General features: G+C 35.2%; 3 protein-coding genes across 5 annotated transcripts in view; 2 read left to right on the top strand and 1 right to left on the bottom strand.

The window, feature by feature from the left end:
• Positions 1 to 288, top strand: part of LOC134854890 (endoplasmic reticulum junction formation protein lunapark-B-like) — a 220,391-nt gene extending 220,103 nt beyond the window's left edge. The window contains exon 6 of the mRNA XM_063871249.1: positions 241 to 288. Within this exon, the coding sequence (XP_063727319.1) occupies positions 241 to 288 (48 nt within the window). The remainder of the gene's footprint in view (positions 1 to 240) is intronic.
• LOC134854300 (huntingtin-interacting protein K-like) overlaps positions 1 to 23,391 on the bottom strand; it is a 318,593-nt gene that overhangs the window by 107,930 nt on the left and 187,272 nt on the right. The gene's annotated exons all lie outside the window — the stretch shown is intronic.
• On the top strand, positions 5,218 to 17,104 carry LOC134854354 (endoplasmic reticulum junction formation protein lunapark-B-like). 2 transcript variants are annotated; one of them, XM_063870575.1, is made up of 10 exons: positions 5,218 to 5,277; positions 5,369 to 5,595; positions 5,667 to 5,766; positions 6,686 to 6,772; positions 10,482 to 10,524; positions 12,222 to 12,236; positions 12,786 to 12,968; positions 14,050 to 14,253; positions 14,682 to 15,251; positions 16,755 to 17,104. In XM_063870575.1, the coding sequence occupies exons 1-10, from the start codon at positions 5,251 to 5,253 to the stop codon at positions 16,994 to 16,996; spliced, it is 1,698 nt and encodes a 565-aa protein (XP_063726645.1). In that variant the 5' UTR covers positions 5,218 to 5,250; the 3' UTR covers positions 16,997 to 17,104. The 2 variants fall into 2 exon arrangements, with proteins under 2 accessions (XP_063726645.1, XP_063726646.1); XM_063870576.1 differs by lacking the exon at positions 12,222 to 12,236 and having other exon boundaries at positions 16,755 to 17,103.

Below are 23,391 nucleotides of genomic sequence, written 5' to 3'. Positions count from 1 at the left end.
AAACCATAATTTCAAATCGTCGTTTCAACTGTCTTTTTTTTTTAGTTTTGTCTACTCTGACTGAAGCGAGCACATGGCGATTCAATCATTTCGATGTTTTCCGAAAAAATTGTCGATGAACGTAGTGGAGACTTTTACGTAGGTCCAGGTGATTTTTTTTGTTTTCGGGAAAAAGTCTTAAAATGCTCTAATATTTTCACAAGTGCTTCTACATATTAGTGCATCTATGAATGCATTTAGGTACATGTGCATTTTGAGTTCAGTTCAAGTTCATTTGTTAAAAGGTAGGCGAAATACAAAAAGATAGGCGTCATACAAATGGCGCAAAAAACGAGAAAGACATAGGTTCAAAATTGGAATTTATTTTCAGGATATTAAATTAACCCATTAATCCAGATTTCCTTAAATGGGTTAATGTTATCAAAAACTTGTCAATCATAATTTGTTGTTGAGTTTTAAAAAGCTTTACGGCTATATATTTTCCAGGTTTTGATGATTGTTTTTGTTTGTTTTCCAGGAAAAATTTAAAATTCGCTCACGCCCAAATCAGATTTTTTTGAGGATTGGTTTTTGAATTATTTACACTTGTGGAAGCACGTGTAGTGTAATCAGGATTTAGGATTTTTCCCCGCAAACAACTTTTCTTACAAAATTTCAACTTGTTTTATTATTGAACCCCCACAGATTCCAGGTTCTTCCGCGTTTGACCCAGAGTTAACGCCTGTTGACTTTGCACCCAAGGTTCCGGAGTTTGAATCCCGACAGTACCTTGTTTTTTTCAGTTGCATTCATTTGTCCTCAAGTTTTGGCGGCTCCTCAAGTTTTGAGCTGCCACATCAAGGATTGTTCTTGTGCGTTATAAAACTATCATTGTATTTCCATGCGGTACTTGACTTGAGTTTTTCAAACAATTTTAATATTTTTTTCGGCTCAACTGGTGTCTGATCAAAGATTGTTTCCTTTATTTCGCTTGATAAGTTTTATTCCCTTGCTAATTTAAAATTCAAGTTTTTGCTTGGTATGTTTGCCTAGAATTCCTGTGTGATGAAAAGCAGTTTGATGAAATTGTATGGGATTCGGTTTCTTATTTCATTTTTTTTTGAGACGCTTTGGAAAATTATTTTTTTTTTTCGAAAATATCAGTTTTTCTTAAAAACTATACTACCGATTTTCAAAAAAAGGGTATCAATTGAAAGAGCGCTTACTCCCCTGTCTGCCTGCATACTCCCCTAGTTACTTTTTCCTCTGTCTGCAGCCTTCGAAAAAATCCTCGGGGGGATATTTGACCCATACTTTTTTTTATAAGCAAAAACAACCCTCCCACGGTAGTGTTAACGGATAGTGTTATTCTACCTTGCATAAGCGGCTTTTTTTCTCTGAAAATTATCGCCCTCAGAAAAGTCAAATTTCTCATTTTCATTTATGACAGTTTCAATTTCATCTATCTATCTATCTATCTATCTATCTATCTATCTATCTATCTATCTATCTATCTATCTATCTATCTATCTATCTATCTATCTATCTATCTATCTATCTATCTATCTATCTATCTATCTATCTATCTATCTATCTATCTATCTATCTATCTATCTATCTATCTATCTATCTATCTATCTATCTATCTATCTATCTATCTATCTATCTATCTATCTATCTATCTATCTATCTATCTATCTATCTATCTATCTATCTATCTATCTATCTATCTATCTATCTATCTATCTATCTATTTATCTATCTATCTATCTATCTATCTATCTATCTATCTATCTATCTATCTATCTATCTATATATCTATCTATCTATCTATCTAGAAGAGAAGAGAAGGAGAGAAAAACTTGATTGTCTTTGTGTGTAAAAACTTAAACCAATCAACCAAGTTTTGATTATTGAACTTGTTAAACTTTTTGTTTTGATCTAGTTTGGATAGATAGATCTATCTATCTATCTATCTATCTATCTATCTATCTATCTATCTATCTATCTATCTATCTATCTATATATCTATCTATCTATCTATCTATCTATCTATCTATCTATTTATCTATCTATCTATCTATCTATCTATCTATCTATCTATCTATCTATCTATCTATATATCTATCTATCTATCTATCTAGAAGAGAAGAGAAGGAGAGAATAACTTGATTGTCTTTGTGTGTAAAAACTTAAACCAAACAACCAAGTTTTGATTATTGAACTTGTTAAACTTTTTGTTTTGATCTAGTTTGGTCAGACCAAACTTTGAAAATGTTGCAATTGTTGAAATTGTTGAAATTGTTGATTTTAGTTACTACTATCTATGTATGTATGTAAGGGACATAGGTGAGTATATTTACCTATTTATTCACGACTGAAGTTTTTAACCTGTGTAAGACACAAATTCACTGTGTGGCGACATGGTAAGTTTGAGTAAACTCGCTCGAGAAGGGTGGGTAACTCAAGAACTTTCCTAGCCACAGTGTTTCTTAGTTTTAATATTGAAAGGACCGCATAGATGACTGATTATACTTGGTGAGTAGTGTTAAGTTAATTTTAACGGGTGCGTGGCCGTGCCACGTCCCACTTTTTAATCAGAGGCGAAAAGAAGTTTTATGGCGAGATGACGTAAGTAGTCAGAAAAGAAATTTTATCTAGGACACTCCTCATGGTGCAAATTTTGTGAAAATGTTGAAAGGCAGTGAGATGTAGTACGATGCCATTTGTGAACACGTAGTGAGTTGAGGTGGAGTAGATAAATTTCAATTTCTTATGCGATTTGTAAGATTGATTACAGAAAACTGGATAACTACTTGACGATAACCCGGTGTTATGCGATCAATAGGGACATTGATGGAGACTTGTCCGGGGAGTATGTGCCATTCTGCCAGATGACACAGCACAACCTTCCGGCGACATAAAAAAGAGTGACTAAAGGCCTTATGAACAAAAAAGTGTTGCGACGGAGGGTCAGAATGTTCTAGAATTTTTATTTTTAAAATTTCGATCGGAAGAAGAACATTTCTGAGAAATAGAAAAAAGACGGCCATTTTGAATGAAAAGACGGAAATCAGAACCACGATAGAGATTGTGAAGAACAGTCGTGCAAGAAAATTACGGAGCCTCTTATCGTGGCAAAAACACACGATAAGGACCTTAGCGACAGATATTTGTGGAGACGGAGGCTTCAGTGGGGGGAAGAAAAATACCACGGAACCCTCCCGGGACACGAAATATAAGAGATAAGAGTGTTATCTCAAGAAAATCACGGGAGCGGAGGCTTGGTCCCCCAGAGACTGTCTATGTGAAGGGACTGTGAAAACTAACTTTAACAGCTGCTGTAATGTCCTAGATCTTAATTAAACACCGATATTATTTGATATTTCAGGACATGAGTAGATAGTAAAAGGAAAGGGTCAATCCATCTCTAGTGGATTTAATATAGAACTGTCACACGAAAACATATAAAAATAGGTTGTTCGAGCCGTGTTTTTAATGACAATCACGTAGTCTGAGGATCCGAGACTCAGCTATGTGGTTGTGTTCGCATATAAACGAAAGCTGATCAAAAGTCGTTTGACTGATGGCCTAAAAATGGTAACTTTTTACTTTGCCCTAGACAGACCAGAAAATCAACTGGCAAGGTCAAGACGGTGAAAAACGAGTAGAATTAAGGTAACTGACGCCTGCCAGTCGTTAATAGGTACTTTTTCTACGCTCCGTCGCTGTGTGATATTTTGGCGAATGTTACAAAAAATTCGAATGGAGCCTGTCATGCACGATTTTCTCGCGATAACTAAAAACCGAAAAAGAGAATTCAGAACAATCGAGTGACAATCGCGGGAAAGTTGCAAGAAAAATCGGTAGGAAATTGCTATTCGCAATTTCCGTCACAGCAATAACCTAGAGTAGAGCTGTCCCATTCGAAACAGAGATAAGAGTATTCCCACGAACTGCTGGATTATTGTGACTTGACTGGAGTATTATTCTAAACTGGACTAGAGTGAACCTTCGGTGGAAAAGTGGACAGCTTGAGTGTCCCAATGGTTCACGAGAAATTATAGTCTAGAGTACAAACTTGTTCTTGTTGTTAAAGCTGACAAACATTAAACTCATTTTAGTTACATTATTTAATTCTCGAGTTGATTACCGACTTGATTACTCCCAGTTCTTGAGCGTGCTACAATGTGAGTACTAATTTAAATTTCTAGAGTGTGTTTTACAATTGTTATGTTGAGGTAAGGCGAGTTTTAGGTTGATCCATCTGAAATGGATCAAAGTTCCACTGTCTAATAAAAAGTAATTCAACGGATTGTTCCGACCCGGTTTTTAACAGCGTTCATGTATTTTGGGTATCTAGAGACCTGAGTATGGGGACGTTATCATTTCTAGAGTAGGGGGGATATTTTGGTAGTAGCCTTAAGCTGTAACGGGTCGTAGTCTCATGTCACAAGCGAACCGAATTGGCTCCGACTGATTTGAGGTGGAAAAACACAGGAGATAGTGTCCCTGACTCTTGAGCCAATGGTTATAGGGCTTATTTTTCTTGAGCCTCATGTGTGACTGCAGTAGACGAATGTTACACCATCTCCAAAGGTTTAAATATAGAACTGTCCCCAAAAGCATAGTAAAATAGGATATTCGAGCCGTGTTTTTAATAACAATCACGTAGTCTGAGGATCCGAGACCCAGCTATGTGGTTGTATTCGCATGTAAACGAAAGCCGATTAAAAGTCGTTTGACTGATGGCCTGAAATTAGAAACTTTTTACTTAGCCATGGACAGACCAGAAAACCAACTGGCTAGGTTGAGACGGTGAAAAACGTAGAATCTAGGTAACTGACGCCGGCAAGTCGTTAATAGGTAATTTTTCTACGCTCCGTCACTGTGTAGTATTTGGGCGAATGTTACAGTTCTATCATTTTTGTTGAGTCCGGCTTCAAATTCTATGCAGATGCTATCATACTTTTTGTGCTTGTTGCTTAAGTCATGTCTTCCCTTTGGGTTTAACTTTTTAGGAACCAGTAACATGACCCCTCCACCCTTCAATTTTTTACTTGATTCAAAAGTTCTATCGCATCGGAACAACTTATGTTTGTCATTGTCTATGGCCCATTACCCTAACCATAATGCAAGGAAAGCTAAATAGGATTGAGGAGTTAATAAGTCATCCCTGATCGCTTGTGTCGATATATTTATATTTGATGTTACAAGGCTTCATTTTTTTTGCTGTTTCAGAAGGATATGTGACAAAACAACAGTAGTGTTATGGGGAAAATCTTCTCTATTTTCCAGGTTATTCAAGTTGCTAATTTTGCATAAGCCAGGGCCGATTAAAAGGCATTCCTCTGTGCAGTCTTTTACGAACGGCTTGTATGTGTTTTAGCGTCAGTCTCTGGGGGAACAGCTGGAAGAAACTGAAAATAATATCAATGCAGTTCGGAAAAACCGATACCAAAGTCAACAACGTCAGAAAAGAATTGTTGCTTCAGTAACTCTATGGACGCTTCTACTGTATTCACTTTCTGCTGCTTCTGTTTTTGCGTATTATTTTCCTTCTTCTTGGAAAATGCGCGTCGTTTATGCGCTTCCTCTTTGTTTTGGCCCGGTTTTGTAAGTTCTACAAAAGATTGAAATTTTAATCTCTGTTCATCTACAGAATTTTCTGATAAACTATTTTTCAGGGCATATGTGTTGCGTAGAATAATCATGCTTTACTTCACCAGCCGAATCAAGAGCTCTGATGAAGTGTTACGCAGCTTAATTGAGAAGAAAAAAGCTCTGGTAGTTAATTTAATTTTAAAGTCAAAGTTGATCTTATGTTACTTATATTTTTTTCGGCCTTAGGATGTTCTTTCCGTATGCATGTTTAACTGAAAGCTGTTTCAGCTGCAATCTCTGCCCGAGTGGCGTATTTGTGCTGTTTTTTGCCAATTATAAGTTGAGTCTTCTTAGAGCACAAGTAGTGAAAAGCTTTGCTTCGGCTCCAGCATTTTTTCAGTATTAGAATTGATTTTAACATTTTTCTTGGGCTAAAAATTTGTTTTCTGGACAATATATTGTCCTAATTGCCTCATTGTTAAAGATCACCTAATTTCATTAAATTTACAGAATCACGATTGATTTACTTATAAACTGTAAAAATAAACAGTTATGCCACTTAGAATAACAAAAGGTTGCAGAAGAATTAAGGTGTGATTTACTACTTCATAACAAAAGTTCATAAGTTTATAATTTTTTTGGGTTCCATTCCATCATGAAGCTTGATTTTGACCGTAACTATAATTAAATAATAATCCACTAAATTGTCCAAGCCTGAAAAATCTTTTGTTGAGCCTGATATCTAAATAAAATGTTTTTTTTTGGTGCTCATTCATAGGATTAGTATGATATAATTAGCTGAATTTTTGGCTCAAAATACATTAAGTACCAAAAATTTCGAATTGACAAAATCAGTTGAAAAGAGCACTGCCTATTTTGAAAAAAATATTGCGTACAATTTTGAAATTCAGGTAGCCTTTAGACATGCAAGAGTTTTCTGAATTAGATAGTTTAATCTTTTTATTAACCTACCTATCTAAACTTCTTTCACTAGCATTTCTTACGTATTGTATTTTCCTTGTTCGATTTTTTGCCTTATTGCATTTTTAATTTTCGATATTAGCTTGTAAAGAGAAGCAATAGATTTGATTTTTTTTTTCAGCTGGAGCAGGTGAGAGAGAAGGAAAGCTATAAGAAGGCAAAAGAAATCCTGGAGAAATATGACCCCGAGGTGATCAAATTCAAGAATGTAAGTAAATTGAAGCAAGTGTTGGTAAATTACAATTGACTCGCTTGAAAGCGTCGCAAATTGAAATTTTTTTAAGTTGTATTTTTTTTCTGCTTGATAGGTATCGATCTATATTATATCGTGTTAGTGGCCTCATATTGCGTCGTTTGACCAGCAAAAAAATTCTGTTTATATTTTGAGGTGAGGGGCTTAATATTTTTTAGGCTCAAATTTTTTTCGGTTTGTTTTTTTTTTCCGGCTGACTAGGTTTCGGTCTATACTATTTCGGCTTTGTTACCCAATATTATTTCATTTAAGGAGCGAATAAAGTTTCTGTGTATCCGTGTTTTTTGAGGGTTGAATAAAATCTCATGATTCTTAAGTCTTGTTGGCTTTTTTTCTGCTAAAAGAGTTTCGCTAAGGTATTTTCGATTTGTTACTGCTTGGTAAATTTTGTCCTGATGATAATTTTACATCTTATTGTCTTTTCACAAGCAAAGATTGTGTTATCGTATAAACTATCTTTTTTTTCAACCCAAGTCGCAAATTCTGTGGCGACAAAATGTGATCATTTTGAAAGTGTTCATTTTGATCAATAACCAGATATTAAGTACAGCCAATGCTAAGGATAGTAACACAGACTATTAAATTACAAATAGCACTTCAACTTTAAGGTATCATGGATATTTAGCGTAGAGGTAGGGAAGGAGACCCGCAGCAAAATACGAGGGTTCAAACCTAGACAGGTTTGGATGTTTTTAATGAACTTTTTCGTATACTAGTTAAAATGCGTCCGCTATATAAATTGAGGCATTTGATTCGGTCAGTTTCTTTTTTTTTAAATTGACTGGTACTGCTAGTGCGTCATAATTGGCTTGCGTTACCTAGCAATATTGTAGACTCGTAATTGGCGTGCGTCACTTCAGAAATTTTATAGATTCAAAGTTTTACTCATTCAGTTTTCCCCAGAAGTGTTATCGGTCATATTTTTGCTTGTGTATGCGAAGTGCAACTTCGTTTCTGTGTTAAATGCTTTTTTCTCAAAACTAGCCTTATTCAATTTGATAGATCCAATTATTAAATCCATATATCTCGTATTGATAGGTGTAGATAGATCTAGCCTGTGTAATTTTTTGTTTAGTGAACTGCAAATTAACTCGTTTTGCTGGGTTTCCACCAAAGCGAGGCTTGAGAATTAATATCATGCAATTTAGGCTATCAAAGAGCCCACAATTTTCCGTAAAGAAGAAAATTTAATTTCTATGAAACCATAATTTCAAATCGTCGTTTCAACTGTCTTTTTTTTTTAGTTTTGTCTACTCTGACTGAAGCGAGCACATGGCGATTCAATCATTTCGATGTTTTCCGAAAAAATTGTCGATGAACGTAGTGGAGACTTTTACGTAGGTCCAGGTGATTTTTTTTGTTTTCGGGAAAAAGTCTTAAAATGCTCTAATATTTTCACAAGTGCTTCTACATATTAGTGCATCTATGAATGCATTTAGGTACATGTGCATTTTGAGTTCAGTTCAAGTTCATTTGTTAAAAGGTAGGCGAAATACAAAAAGATAGGCGTCATACAAATGGCGCAAAAAACGAGAAAGACATAGGTTCAAAATTGGAATTTATTTTCAGGATATTAAATTAACCCATTAATCCAGATTTCCTTAAATGGGTTAATGTTATCAAAAACTTGTCAATCATAATTTGTTGTTGAGTTTTAAAAAGCTTTACGGCTATATATTTTCCAGGTTTTGATGATTGTTTTTGTTTGTTTTCCAGGAAAAATTTAAAATTCGCTCACGCCCAAATCAGATTTTTTTGAGGATTGGTTTTTGAATTATTTACACTTGTGGAAGCACGTGTAGTGTAATCAGGATTTAGGATTTTTCCCCGCAAACAACTTTTCTTACAAAATTTCAACTTGTTTTATTATTGAACCCCCACAGATTCCAGATTCTTCCGCGTTTGACCCAGAGTTAACGCCTGTTGACTTTGCACCCAAGGTTCCGGAGTTTGAATCCCGACAGTACCTTGTTTTTTTCAGTTGCATTCATTTGTCCTCAAGTTTTGGCGGCTCCTCAAGTTTTGAGCTGCCACATCAAGGATTGTTCTTGTGCGTTATAAAACTATCATTGTATTTCCATGCGGTACTTGACTTGAGTTTTTCAAACAATTTTAATATTTTTTTCGGCTCAACTGGTGTCTGATCAAAGATTGTTTCCTTTATTTCGCTTGATAAGTTTTATTACCTTGCTAATTTAAAATTCAAGTTTTTGCTTGGTATGTTTGCCTAGAATTCTTGTGTGATGAAAAGCAGTTTGATGAAATTGTATGGGATTCGGTTTCTTATTTCATTTTTTTTTTGAGACGCTTTGGAAAATTATTTTTTTTTTTCGAAAATATCAGTTTTTCTTAAAAACTATACTACCGATTTTCAAAAAAGTGGTATCAATTGAAAGAGCGCTTACTCCCCTGTCTGCCTGCATACTCCCCTAGTTACTTTTTCCTCTGTCTGCAGCCTTCGAAAAAATCCTCGGGGGGATATTTGACCCATACTTTTTTTTATAAGCAAAAACAACCCTCCCACGGTAGTGTTAACGGATAGTGTTATTCTACCTTGCATAAGCGGCTTTTTTTCTCTGAAAATTATCGCCCTCAGAAAAGTCAAATTTCTCATTTTCATTTATGACAGTTTTCTTATGTTTCCAGAGAACGGGTTGTGGGAAGCTCATTTGCATACGCGACTGGGCTCAATTTTTTGACACAAAAAGTCATGGCCCTCGGAAAAGTCAAAACTTAGATTTTCAAGTTTTTGTGAAAGTTTTGACTTTTTTCGATACCTACCCTCCCAAATTATACAGAAGCTGCTACGTCAAATGTTTATTCAGAAATTTTATAAACCTCGGAAAGTTTTTGATTTGACCCCATTTTGGTTACTTTTGTTTTTTCTCGATAACTATTCTGCCAAATCTGATTCCAGAGGTTTAATGAAAGCAACAGGTTGTGGGAAACCTTCAATCATATCTGGCTACACGCAATTTTTTAAAGGAAAAGTTAGGGTCGTAAAAAAGTCGAAGTTTTGAAACAATGGATGTTATTTGGATACTTTTTGATTTTTTCTTTCGAAAACTAACCTGCCAATTCTTAGTTCGAGTGTTCTATCGAGAAACCCGTTATTTGAAATCTGCTTTGTTTAAGTGGCTTCCTTTTTGCGGAAAAGTTATGGCTCTAGAAAAGTCAAATTGTGAAATTTTGACCGTTTCCAAGAGACTTTTTGACTTTTCTTAAAAGTTACCAAATCAAATCTGAGATACAGGATTCAGTATTTAGAACTAGTTGCGAAAATTTTTCCTGCAGAAGCCGCAACTGCTTATTTTTTGTGAGTAAGTTTTAAGTGTTTGGGAGACAAGTGTTATGTCCTGGGGAAAATAACAATTTCTCAAAAATTTCAACTCGTTTTACTTATTTTAGTAGTAATTTTTGAAATTTTGAAATTATCCATTTCATCGCGGATTAGTACACCAAATTCAAAAAATATCAATCATATTTAGCTGAGCATTTAGTAATTTAGAATCAAATAACTGCAAATGGTAACTGCCTAATTACAAGGACAGCATCATCTCTGCAGCAGGCCTTACTAAATGGGTTTTCATTCTCTGGCAATGCAAATCAGTTAAAAGAATAAAATTGACTGAATTATGAATAATAAGAGACTACCTTGTTTTAGATGGCAGAAGAACTCCAACGCCTAAGGTCACAATCTGCTAACAGTGAGTCCTCATTTTATCTTTACGGCTATTCCGCCTCAATTATACTGAGATATTTACACTTGCAAAAGCTAGTGTCTTGTAATCGGGAACGACTTTTTTTCCCTTAAACAACTTTTCGTACAATTTTTCAACTTGCTTTATTATTGAATCTTAACAACTTCAAGGTTCCTTCGCACTTAGAGGTAACGCCGTCGCTTTTGTACCCTAATGTCTGCTTTTTTTCAATATGTAAGCAATTGAATTTATTCCTGGTAAAAATTGAATAGTCGGGCTATCGTTTTATCGACCTAATTGTCACTTCACGAATTTTTTTCGTGTACTGTAAGTAACTTTCATTGCAGTTGCTAGTTGAAGTTTTGTTCATTGTGTTTACCCGGGTATCATGAAACTTTTCAATGGAATTTCTTCTTAAGTAAGTTTCAGGAGCGACTTAAGACTTCTAAAAAAATTGCAACATTTTTTTAATGCTTTTGAAGTTTTTTGATTGTGATGAAACGCAAGTGGTGCAAACCTCCGCTTCACCTCTGTATAACATACTGTAATGGTTTATCAAGTAACGATCAACAGGTTTCAGATGTTCATTGAGTTCTTGCAGTTTTCAAGTGTTGATGGACAGGGTTCAGGCGGTTATTGTGGTCTGGCAGTGTTTCTTGTTTTTGTTTCAGGAAAGTTTTAAAATTTGCTCAGAACTATTTTGGATTCGTGTATTTTATTTCATGCAGGTTGAGTTTGATTTTTCGTTTCCTTGTGAGTTTAAATCAAATTCATGTGCTAAAATGAAATGAAGGCAAATAGCGCTCTAAACTTAATAAAAGTAAATGGCGCGAAAGAAGTGAGAAACTCCTAGCTACAAAAGTAGAACTTAACTATTAAATTTTCAGTTGAATAAAAAAATTCCTTTTCATGCAGTATTTGCACAAGCGAGCTGGCGACCGTAGTTTAATAGTATGAGTCGAATTTTCCTAACCAAAAATGCAAATAAAAGAGCTCATTTGGTGGCACTTGTTTTAATCCCGATCTGTAGAATTGGAAATTTCATAGCATCTGTTTTCTGCTTTATTGGTAGCTTGCGTTGGACGATTGCCAAGTGACCGTGGCGCAGATGGAAGGGCGTGAGACGCCTAATCTGCTTGTCGGAGATTCAATTCCCTACTTAGCCCTAGATATTTTTAGTGACATTATTGCAGCATAGCATTTACAATTAACTTTGTCATCCATACCTTTGCATTATTTCCGTTGCTAATTTTCAATGGCCCATGGCGCAGATCGTGATACTCACAATGAATTTTGAGGTCGCAAGAGCGTGATACTCACAATTTTGAGGTCGCAAGAGCGTGATACTCACAATTTTGAGGTCGAAGGTTTGAATCCGACACATAGTAAAAAGTTTACTAATTTGAGGCTTATTTCTACCTTTTCGTATTAAAATTCATGAATGTAGTTACAATCACCTATGCTCCTTTATAGGTCTTGGTGATTTTTTGAATATTTCCTTGCGTTCATGACTGTTGGCTATTTTTCACTTTGTAGAGCTGCTTTTTCTCACTTCTGTTTTCCAAGCGCGGCTTTAAATCAAAGAGTTTTAACTTGAATCTTTATATTCAAAGAGTTCGCACTTGATGTACTTCTTTCTTCGAAAAATTGAAAAAACCTTTGAACAGTGACAATTTTCCAAATGTCTGTTGGCTATGTTTCAGACGTTATAGACAACGGTGAGTTTTTTCCCTAGTATAGATTCTATTTCTCTTAAACTATCGTAAAATTGGATGTGGAAAACTAGAAATTAAGAAATGAAAAGTGATATGTGATCATTTCGGAACTCTTTGTTAATTAGGCAATCCATAGAAAGTAATTTGAACTGATATAGATACTGTAATAAAGCTCGTCCTCAAATGTGAGGTCAATAAGATCAAAACTGGGAACGGGGTTTTTGTAACAATCCAGGATTTCTGTAACAATCCTTCCCATGGTGGCTTGAAACTAATATCTGCCTCTATAAAGGGCTAATTTAACGTGCATTAGGGGGGAGGGGGAGGGGGGTTTTTCGAGATCTGTCCTATCAGGCTTGTCTCGTCTCTTCGCTTACAAAACTGTTTTCTAGAAGCAATTGATATTTGAGGTTGAGGGCAATATATGTACAATCTTTCTCAACTCTCTGAAGCTAAACAGGTTTAATCAACTTGGCCGAAAATAATTTTACCAAAAATGTTTAATAGGTCATTAAAAGTGATACCTAGCGTGATCTCTTTCATGATGCTTAGGTGAACTGAGACGCCGACAGCTGCCTCACAATGCTTCCCCAAATGCCGCTCTCACAGTTACCCCAATGCATTCGCACCCTAGAGGAGCCCAATTCAGGAATAGTCCGGCGACCACGTCTAGTGCCATGCATCAACAGAGAATACCACCCGGGTCCGCATTGATAACTCCTCAGAGATTCCCAAGTTGGTTCCACTTCCGATACTGGCTCTTTTCCACTTGTCCCCCACCTTTCAAAATATCGATTTTTGTTGTGTTACGGGTTATTACGGCTAGATGCGTGATGTTAGGATGTGAAGTATGAAGAACAAATCTGTCAGTTTGCTTACCATGCCAAATTTACTTGAATTATGACAACGTTGAATAAGCTTTTCAAAATTGAGTTTGAAATGGGGGGGGGGGGGCTGGAAAAGAGGCCCGATAATTTTTTTTCCATGTTTTTTGTTTGCTCAAATTGTCTTTAATTTTTACACAAGCCAGCTTGCAAACTTAATGTTATATTAGCTTTCATTTTTTTTCTGTTAATGCGTCAATTAAACAGCATGATCTTGCAATACTTGCATTGGGATTCACACATTTCGCCTCTCGTAAATTTCTCCACTTATGAAATTATTGAAGCATTTTGCCTAATGCACATTTCGCTCCTCAATTCGTAAGTTTAGAACGAAATGTGTGAAATGATGACGGGCAAAAAGTGTGTGGGGGCGAAACGTGTCACATTCACTTGCATTATTGAAGCGCATCTTTGAAGCCTGATATCTAAGGTCAAAGTATGCGGGAAAGTCGAGGAAACCATGTCTAAGTGGTCAAGCCAATAGGCTGTTGGACGGATGGTCCAAGTTCGAATCCCGTAGTCTCCGAGTGTTATTGTGTTCTTTCTGCTGAATAGTTTCTTTCGCAACTTCTATTTGCTGGATTTGTTCAGTGGTTTTTTCTTCAGTGTGTTATGAGGGTTGACCTGTAATCTGACATGAAAAAAAAAGAAAATGAAGCAACCTGTAATTTTATGTTTACCAATACATTGCGAAGTTTCTTTCAGACATGGCGCAGTTTCTTGGAATATTCAGTTTTCTTCGCCCCTCCTCGGATTTAGGATTTAAGAATAAGAATAAATGAATTGTCTAAAGAAAATTGAAGTTTGAAATGACCAGATTAAGTCATGTTTTTGTACTTGAGAATTCAGACCTGATTGTTCAAAACTCCTCCATCGACAAAAGGCATGAAGCTTATTTGTGAGTGATTGACTGTGTTGCTATTGTTGTTCAGTGCACCCCATGCCCACTGCTCCTTCATCGGCTAGAAGCGGTGTAGCGGGAGTGGGAGGGGGAGGGGGAGGGGGAAGAAGGAGTACATTTGATAGAGTGATGGAGTACATTGTGGGAGATGGGCCGGATAACAAGTTTGCCCTCATCTGCTCCTTCTGTCTCAACCACAATGGAATGGCTCTCAAAGAGGAGTTCCAATATGTCGGTAAGTTCACTTCACTCACTTATCACTTCAGTCTAATCCATACGACTCTTTCATCTTTCACTTAACCATCAAACGAAATGCAAATGTCATCTTCTTGAAGTTATGCTACACGAAAACTCTAAAAAATACTTGAAAAATACAACTGCCCAAAATGGACTACCTGTAATAAATATGGAGACTGACGACCACGTATAATTAGATAACTAATTGAACTAAACTAAATTTAGACGGAGTATAAAAATAGGTATCTAAATTAGCGGCAAGCACCGATTCACGCGCTTTATGCTGTTTGCACTTGATGTATTCGGTTAAAATTGAACAGTAATTGGGTCAAGTTAGGTGAAAGTATTTTTGTAGAAAGCTTGAGTGGGTTCTATTACAATCCAAGCGTAAAAACATAATTCTAAAAAAATGTGCTTGATTTTTAGCTTTTCGCTGCGGGTATTGTGGCCAGTCTAATCCGGCTAAGAAAGAGCGACCGACTGCTCCGAAACTTCCTCTGAACCTCACCTCTTCCCCACGAGCAGCTAGCCATTCTGCGGATGCAGTCAACATAACAAACACTTCTTCGGTGTTCACTAATCGAGTCAACAATACAACGGCGGCATCCGCTTCTACACTGTCACTCGATAATAATGTCACGACCGAGAGTTCGTCCGCTAGGGAAGATAGGGAAAGTGGAGAGGCTAATAGAAATCAAGGTCATCGAAAAAATTCAGCGCCTAGTTTGCTCAACTTCACAGCAGATCAAGGTGAAAATCGGGTCATTGAAGACGCCGATGAAAATAATGAAATTGAAACTGACGACGAGAATGAGGATACAGCTGCCAATGATGACAATAGTACCGGGTTAGTCGAGCAGCAAGAAGTCAAATATGTCGATGGTTTTGGGGGCGGGGGCTATAGAGATGGGGGCAAGGAGTTCGATGAGTTCGAAGAAAAAGACGAGTCAATGGAATGTGATGATATGGATATTGCTGACAGCGATAATAGATATGGTAAGACTTTTTTGTTTCTCGTGCGCGAGAAAGATTTTTCTTATTTATACGAGCAAACGTTTATTTACAATTGTACCAAATTGATTTTCTGAGCTCTCGCAAGTCACGATTAAAACCCTATTTTGACCATAATATGAATTTTGACCTAATTGGGATTGTTTTTAAAAAAAAACTGGTGAGACATACGTTTTTGTTACTTTTGAGTTATATTTAATTATTTTGTCCCCGAAAAGTTTGGTAAGAAAGATTTGTTAAATATCAAAAGAAAAAGCTACACCCAAAGTGTTTTGTCTACATTTCTCATTACACTAGCGTCAGCCTAGTGTATTTTTAAGAACCTTCTTTTTTTCTAACCTAATTCGCAAATAAAAATGTTCATTAAAAGTGTTCGCTCATTTGGAAATTTCACTTTAGCATTGGAAATTGCATAGCATCTATTCTCTGCTTTATTTGAGACTAGTGTTTAATCTTCTATCTTTTCTGAACTGTTAATCTTCCGTGGCTAAGTGGTTAGTGTGTGTGATCTCTCATCTCATGGTCACAGAGACGAATCTCAGCCGTAGCCAATTTTGCTAATTCGAGGCTCATTTCTACTTTTATTTTTGAACATTATCGCAATTGTTCGCGAAGCGCAGATTTGTCTCTGTGTTACTCTTGTGAAATGCAAGGGTATTGCTACCGATACTTTCCTTTCTGTCCCGTAAATATCTTTTTTCATAGAATGGGCAATTTAGTAACTCCCATTTCTAAGTTCCTTCTAATGTATCATCTACATCATAGATGAATGCCTATTTAGAGCGTTCGTAAATGGTTTGTAAATTGTCCATGTAAGTCTTGTGATTGCTTTTGTTAGCGAACTATTGTTGGATTATTTTCAGTTTTTGGATTACTAATTGATCCAGCGAAATAAAAAATTTAGTTATTGATCCACCTTTCTCAATTTGGGTTAAATTTATGAAAAAAGCGCCGGTCATTAATCGTTCTAGAAATTTAAAGAGCTTAAAGGGCATCTATTTTTTTCTTTGAAAATCGAAAGTGTTTTTTTAATGCTTACTTGCGTTCATTACTCTTTTTCAATCTTTGATTGGCTATGTTTGAAAATGGATGTCTGAAAAGTCTATTGACTATTTTTGGGTTGTGCTGTATTTCTTCATTATGTTTCTGAATAATTTTAGCTAAATAAATTCACCCGATATGATACCTTGAGGCGTTCGAATTTTTTAACAAAAAAAATAATTGCACCGAAGAATTGAGTTTAACTGATTATCTAAATAGTTTTTTTTAAAGTTCTTCTTATTTCTTTCAACAATTTGGTTAATGTTGTATCGCAGCTGATCTCTTTCAGCTGTAAGCACTTAGTTACTAGGCTGACTGACGTTAGAGCAAGTACAGTTCTTTCGGATCAAAATTACAATTAATTCGGTCTAAGACTTGCACCTTTGATTTCAAAAGTAGCGGTGGTAAACTAACATTTGATGGTGATAATGAAATCAAAACATTTAGGAAGAAGTGGCGAGAAAACCTTAAATAACGAAACTGCTGATGAAACAAGCAATAGTGTCTCAAATTCACACCAGTCTCGGGAGGATGAAGCTCTAAGCAGTGAAGGAAGCGTAGATTCCGTCCAACCTCCTAGCCAATCAAATTTGGCTTTGGATTCAACCAATCAGAATAAAGCAGAGAGCGATCACGTGGCATCTAAGTTGACGGGATTTGAACAGACACTTCCCGATCTACTTCAGTAGTAGTTTTTTTTTAAATTTTGAATGTTAACCCGAGTGTTCAAGTTGCTCTAAGAGTTCATTTCATTGTTGCGGTTATGATGTAGATTAATTTAATTTTTTGACTTTTGTTATCAAAATATTAAAAGCGATTACTGAATGTAGTGAAAGTCTTGCATTTTGTCATGTTATTAAGAGTCAATGATCGTAGTGAAGACTCTCATAGATGTCTCAGCGATTTTTTTTATTTTTTTTAGAAGAAAAGTTTTAAAATGCTCTAGTAACTACAGAAGTGCGTTCATTACACTGACGAGCAGCTAGTGTGTAAATTTGGACCTTGTTCTTTTAAGCTAATTCGCAAATAAAACTGTGCTTTGATCACTTCACTGAAATTTCCTTGTTGCATGGGAAATTGCATAGCATCTGTTCTCTGCTTTATGTGTGGCTACTGTTTTGTATTAATTAAGCGTCCGTCGCTGAATGGTTAGCGCGTGAAACTCGTGATTTCTAGGTTGCAGTAGGCAGTAGGTTCGAATCCGAGATGTAGCCGAGTTTTTACAAATTCGAGGCTTATTGTACACTTCAAATTATTCAATTCAAATTTATTTTTATCCTTGCGATAAGCAAGGGTATTGCAATCGGGTACTAGACTTTTTCCCCGTAAACAGTTTTGTCCACACTTGTCATTTTAGAAGATCTTGTTTCATGTTGTAATTTAAGGATGTAATTATCTTTATAATTTTGTTATTCGGGTTCGTGGTTTTCGTCCTTGTTTCTTTCGCTTCGTTTTCCGGTTTTTAAACGCCATATTTTATCTGGCAGGGCTTTAGTTGGTTCACTATTTAAAGCTTGGGTTTTGTTTTAAATTAAACATTTTTTACTATGACTGAAACTTCACGAATTTGTAATTTTGCCATGTCTGATTTTAGTTTGTTTTTTCATTTTTGTTTTTCGTTTTTAAGAGTAATGAACGTAGTGAAGACTCTTATAAAGGTCTTGCTGATTTTTTTCCAGGAAAAATGCTTAAAATTTGTTCACACTCAATTTTGATTTTCGTGTTTTGACTTGTGATTTCTTTTTAAGTTCAATGCATTTCTATTGTTAAAAGGAAACTCCATTATCGAACAGAAAAATTGTAAAGGTCATGCAAAACGTGATCGACTTCTGATTTTGAAAGTGAAATTAATTATCAGATTTCCCAGCGAAATAAAAGTTTTACCTATTGATCCAGTTTTCGCGAATTGGGTTTATTTTAACATAAAAGTATCCATGGTAAATTGTTCTAAAAATTCAAAGAGCTTTAAGGCCATCTAATTTTTATTTCGAAATTCAAAGTTGAACAGTTTTGAAAAAACAATTCGGTTTTTCCTCAGTTTCCTTGCGTTCATTACTCTTTACCAACTGTCAGTTGGCTATGTTTTAAATATTGAAATAGTTTCAGTTTATGTTATATCGACTTAGTCAACCTATTTTGCGTAACTTAAAGGGCAAAAAATATCCATTTGGGTTTATTAAATTGAAAAGTTTTCACGACCCATTCAAACTGAAACACATAAACCCAAATGGATATTTTTCAGTTTCAATGGGCCGTGAAAACTTTTCAATTTAATGAAATTTTTTATGACACTTGTTTTGTTTTCGGCTCAACAGGTTTTGATCCAAAGTCGCTTTTGTTGCCGCTCGGTAAATGATTTCCATTTTTATGGGCTGTTTATGAAATTCGTCCGATACAAATTTGAAGTTTTTGTAGCTGTAATTTTCACCCTTGCGATAAGCAAGGGGATATTAATCAACTTTTGTCAAGTGATTTTTTCCAACAGAATTTTTCAGAATTATTTTTTGACTTCAGTATTTTTTTTTCAGTCACGATTTTGTAGCGAAATGTGTTTTTTGCATCGTAAGTGCTGCGAAGCTTCGCTTCGCCTCTGTGTCTAAAAGGTTGGCAACTCAAATTCATTCGCTAAATGCGCTCAATTCAAATTACTAAATTCTATTCAAATTCATTTGCTAAATGCGCTCTCCAAATACGAAAGTGGAAATCGCGAGAAAAATTTTGAATGATTTTGTTTTACGAGTCGAATTTAATTTTGAGATTTCCCAGAGAATTAAAAAGTTAACACATTGATCCATTGTTCAAGCCATCTAGTTTGTTCTTGGAGCTTCGAAAATTGAAATTTAAGCCTTTTTTTCTGTTTTCTTTTGTTCATTGACTCTTTCCAACAGTCTGCTGGCTATGTTGAAAAATTGTGGTAGACTAATGGCACATCCCATGTTTGATTTTTGTTTGCTTTCTTTTTCAGGAAAAACCTTAAAGTTTGTTTAGGCTCAGCTTTATTTTTCGCGATTTGACTTTTAATTTCTTTTTAAGTTCATTTCGTTCCCTAAAAAGAAGGCAAACTCGAATATCGAAGATAAAAGGTGTAAAGATCCCGAAATTTGATTGACTTCAAGTATCAAGAATGGGTTTTAATTTTCAAATTTTCCAGTGGAATTAAAATTTTACCTATTGCTCCAATTTTCTCAAGATTTATATATGCATATATATTTTTTGAAGTTCGAATGTCTGTATTTTTAGGAGTAATGAACCTAGTGAAGACTCTTATATAGGTCTTGCTGATTTTTTTAAGTTTTCAGGCAAAAATCTTAAATTTTGTTCACGCTTAATTTTGATTTTTCGCAGTTTCCACAATCAATCAGGCAAACTCCACAATTGAACAGCAAAGTATAAAGGTCACGAAAAATGTGGAATTTAATTATCAGATTTCCCAGTGAAATAAAATTTTAGGTATTGATCCAGTTTTCTCAAATTGGGTCAATTTCATGAAAAAATTGTCAATCATAAATCGTCCTAGAAATTCAAAGAGGTTTACGCCATCGATATTTTTCTTCGAAATTCGAACCGTGAAATTTTTCCAGAAAACAAGTCAGTTTTTTTCCATTTCTTTGCGTTGATTTACTTTTTTTAACTGTGTCGGCTATGTTGTTTAAAAAAGATGAACGTATAGACACGTATATAGGCCTTGTTGATTTTACATTGAATATCAAAGAATTTTAATGTGATATATTTTCACTTGGAATGTTGAAAATTCTGCAAAAGATTCCTTGTTCTGCGACATTTTCCCTGCCCTCTGTTGGCTACGCTTTACACTTGCAATAAGCAAGGAATAAAATCATTTCAATTGTGTACTATACTTGCTTTTCCCGTTGCAAGTTTTTTTCACTGAAGTCAAATGCAGGAATTGTAAATTTAATTTGCTACATTGATTGGAACCTAATATTCACTTGTTGGTAGGGGTTATTTGGCAGTATCTGGCTTGTGCAAGTGTCGGCCCGAACTTTTTTTAAAACTGAGCTTGTATACGTTTTGGCCTTTGGTTTCAGACTGAGTTTCTCGCGGTTTTGTTTCCGGTAAGTTTAAACTCAAGCGGGAGCGGAAGTCATATTACGAAGTCTGCTTTTTCAACCTAGTTCACAAAGAGAAGTGATCTTTTGGCGGTACCTTTCCTCCAATGCAGAGCATCGGCAATCAAAAATAGCATCTGTAGCTGCTTTATTCCTGGCTAGTGTAAATTAACAAACAACCCTCGTTTAGTTCATGTTATTTAATGTACAGCAAAAGTGTGAAGCTCACGAAAGAGCAAAAGTGTAAACATCACGAAACAGCAACACTTGATCGACGTAATGTTTCAAAAGTTGATTTGAAGTATCCGATTACCCAACGAAATGAAAATTTGCCCATCGGTCTATGGAAAAAACTTGTCAACCTTGAATTGTTCTAGAAATGCAAAGAGCTTTAAAACCATCGATTGCTTTCTTTGAAATTTCAAAGTTGAGGTTTTTTCAAACAAGTCAATATTTATTTGGTTCCATAACTCAACTGAAAAAAAAATCTGCAATTGAGCTAATACTATCCAAGAAGCTTATTTTTATGTTTATTTTTATCCAAACTAACTTATTTAATTTTGTGTTCCATATCGATAGAATAGTGAGTGTTTTATCCGCTTTAGTTCCTGGTATTTGCTATTGGAGGAGTTTTTAGCTTGGAATGTTACAAGAACATGCATAGATGCCAGATGCAGCGGCATATGCGGGGGAATCTTAGTATTTAGGCCTGCAAATCGAATCACGCCGCCGTCAGTTTTTTCAAAGCTTCTTTTCCTTCCAGACTTGTTTTTATATTTTTTTGCATTTTTGAAGATACTTTTTAAGAGTAATGAACGTAGGTTAGACTTTTATATAGGTCTTGGTGATTTTTTTGTTTTTCAGAAAAAAGTCTTAATATGCACTAATTACTACAGATGTGCATTCAGACAATTTAATGCATTTATGAATGCACCTAGGTATATATTCATTTTTTGTGTTCAATTGATAGTCATCTGCTGAAAGTTACGTAAATAGCACTCTCCAAATATGAACGTGCAAATGGCTTGAAAATTCGTGAACAATTTCTAGTTTCGAAAGTGGAATTTAATTTTTAGATTTCTAGCGCAAGAAAACTTTACCTATTGATCAAATTTTCTCAAATTGGGTTAATGTTATCAAAAAAGCGCCAATCATAAATTGTTCTAGAAATTCAAAGAGTTTAAAGGGCATCTATTTTTTCTAAGTAACCTGAAAGTTGAGATTTGTTAAACAAAGTCAGTGTTGTTGTTTTTTCTGTTTACTTTCGTTTATTACTCTTTTCCAACTGTTAGTTGGCTATATTTGCCGTTTCATCTGCTTGCGTTTGCAAAGTTCGTTCTAGTTTTGAAAATGGATTTTACTGTTCAGATTTCCCAGTTGAATAAAATTTTACCCATTGATCAAATTTTTCAAATTGGGTTAATTTTATCATAAAAAGTGGTAATCATAAATTGTTTCAGAAATTCAAACAGCTTTAAGGGCATCTAATTTGATTCTTTGGTTTTTTTTTTGTTTCTTGCGTTCATTGGCTCTGTTTCTACTGTCTGTTAGCTATTTTTTACTGCGAAACTCAAACGTTGCAGTTTTTCAATAAAAAACAAGTCAGTTTTTTCTGTTTCTGTGTGTTCATTGACTTTTCCAACTGTCTGTTGGTTATATTCGTTAAGTTCCGGTAGATGGCGCACCAAGTAAGCTCAGTCCGTGTCGAAGGAGGTTGCCATATGAGCTAGTAGTAGCAGAGATCTCTGGTGGATATTTTCAGGGAGTGGATAAGAAGGAAATTGAACGAAAATTAAAATTGCGTTTTTATAACTGCTGTTCGCTTTGGATTGTTGGGCTTCAAATACGACGTCATTTTTCCTTTCGAATTTTCCAGAAGACAAAAAGCGCAAATAGAACTCACTGGATCTATTTTGAAGCACTGGATCTATTCAAATTATTACGTTTGCGATTAGAAATCATTGTCAAATCGGAATATACTTAGTTAAACAAAATTAGGTGAATCATTTGAGATGTTGCTGACATGCTCAGTTTCATGAAAAATCAAATTTCACTTCTAGCTACAAATTACTACTGGTACATGCTATATCTAGAGCTCAAACCATTGAATGTATAAAGAGTTTCGATTTCATTGTTGTATCGATGATTTTTCGGCTTCATGTTTGTCGACTTAAGCTATGTTGGTTTAGTTTCCGAATTATTTAGTCCACTTGCATACGCTATCTTTATACAGCTATCATGGATCAAATGTGGGTCTTAATGCAAGTTTACCGAAAGATTTTGGTTTTTTTTTTCAGCTTATTGACTGTCGGCCTTAATTCTGTCGGCTCATTTACCCTTTTCCCCTAAAATGGGCCGGTAGTTATTTTGAGATCGATAAGACTCTGGCACTAAGTTTTTGAATGCTCAAAATCAACCGCACTGAGAACTTTTTGAAAAACGATATAATTAAAAAACTTTTCGCTGTTCCACGTTCCATCGCCTTTTACTTTAGCACCGGTCAATTTTTTTTCGAAGCTTTGAATGACATGGTGTTTTCATCCTATAACTGATGTATTGCAAGTGATGTAAATCTCAGCTTGGCCAGTGCGTTAAAATTGAATTTTCATTTTATCAAAGCCTCACACAAGAGCAGATTCAACGTTTGATAAACATCTTACTACAGAGCTGACTTAGATGATCCAGACAAAATGAGTAAAATCACTGCATCTGGATTTTTCAGTTATAGTCGACTATAGTTTAGTGTCTGATAGCTTTTTTGGTGCAGAGCTATCGTCTGTGTTAAGGCGAAAAGAATCCTAGTCCGATCAGAATTTCTACTTCTGTAAAATGAAAAGTTTTTGGTGAAAGACTCGGACTATCGTGTTTGGTTACCTCTGTCGGTTTAGTTAACTCGGTGCGCGATTTCTTATTATTTAAGCTTTTTTTCATTGTTGAAAGTCATTTTACGTTTTACTCGAATGGTCCAGGTAATTGAAAAACAACATTTTTTTTCCTAGATTTTTTTAATCTAAGAT

This window comes from Symsagittifera roscoffensis, chromosome 9, assembly GCF_963678635.1.
Source record: "Symsagittifera roscoffensis chromosome 9, txSymRosc1.1, whole genome shotgun sequence".
NCBI classification, from domain to species: Eukaryota; Metazoa; Xenacoelomorpha; order Acoela; family Convolutidae; genus Symsagittifera; species Symsagittifera roscoffensis.
Note: the sequence above shows the minus strand (reverse complement) of the source record. Positions and strands in the feature narration are given on the sequence as shown.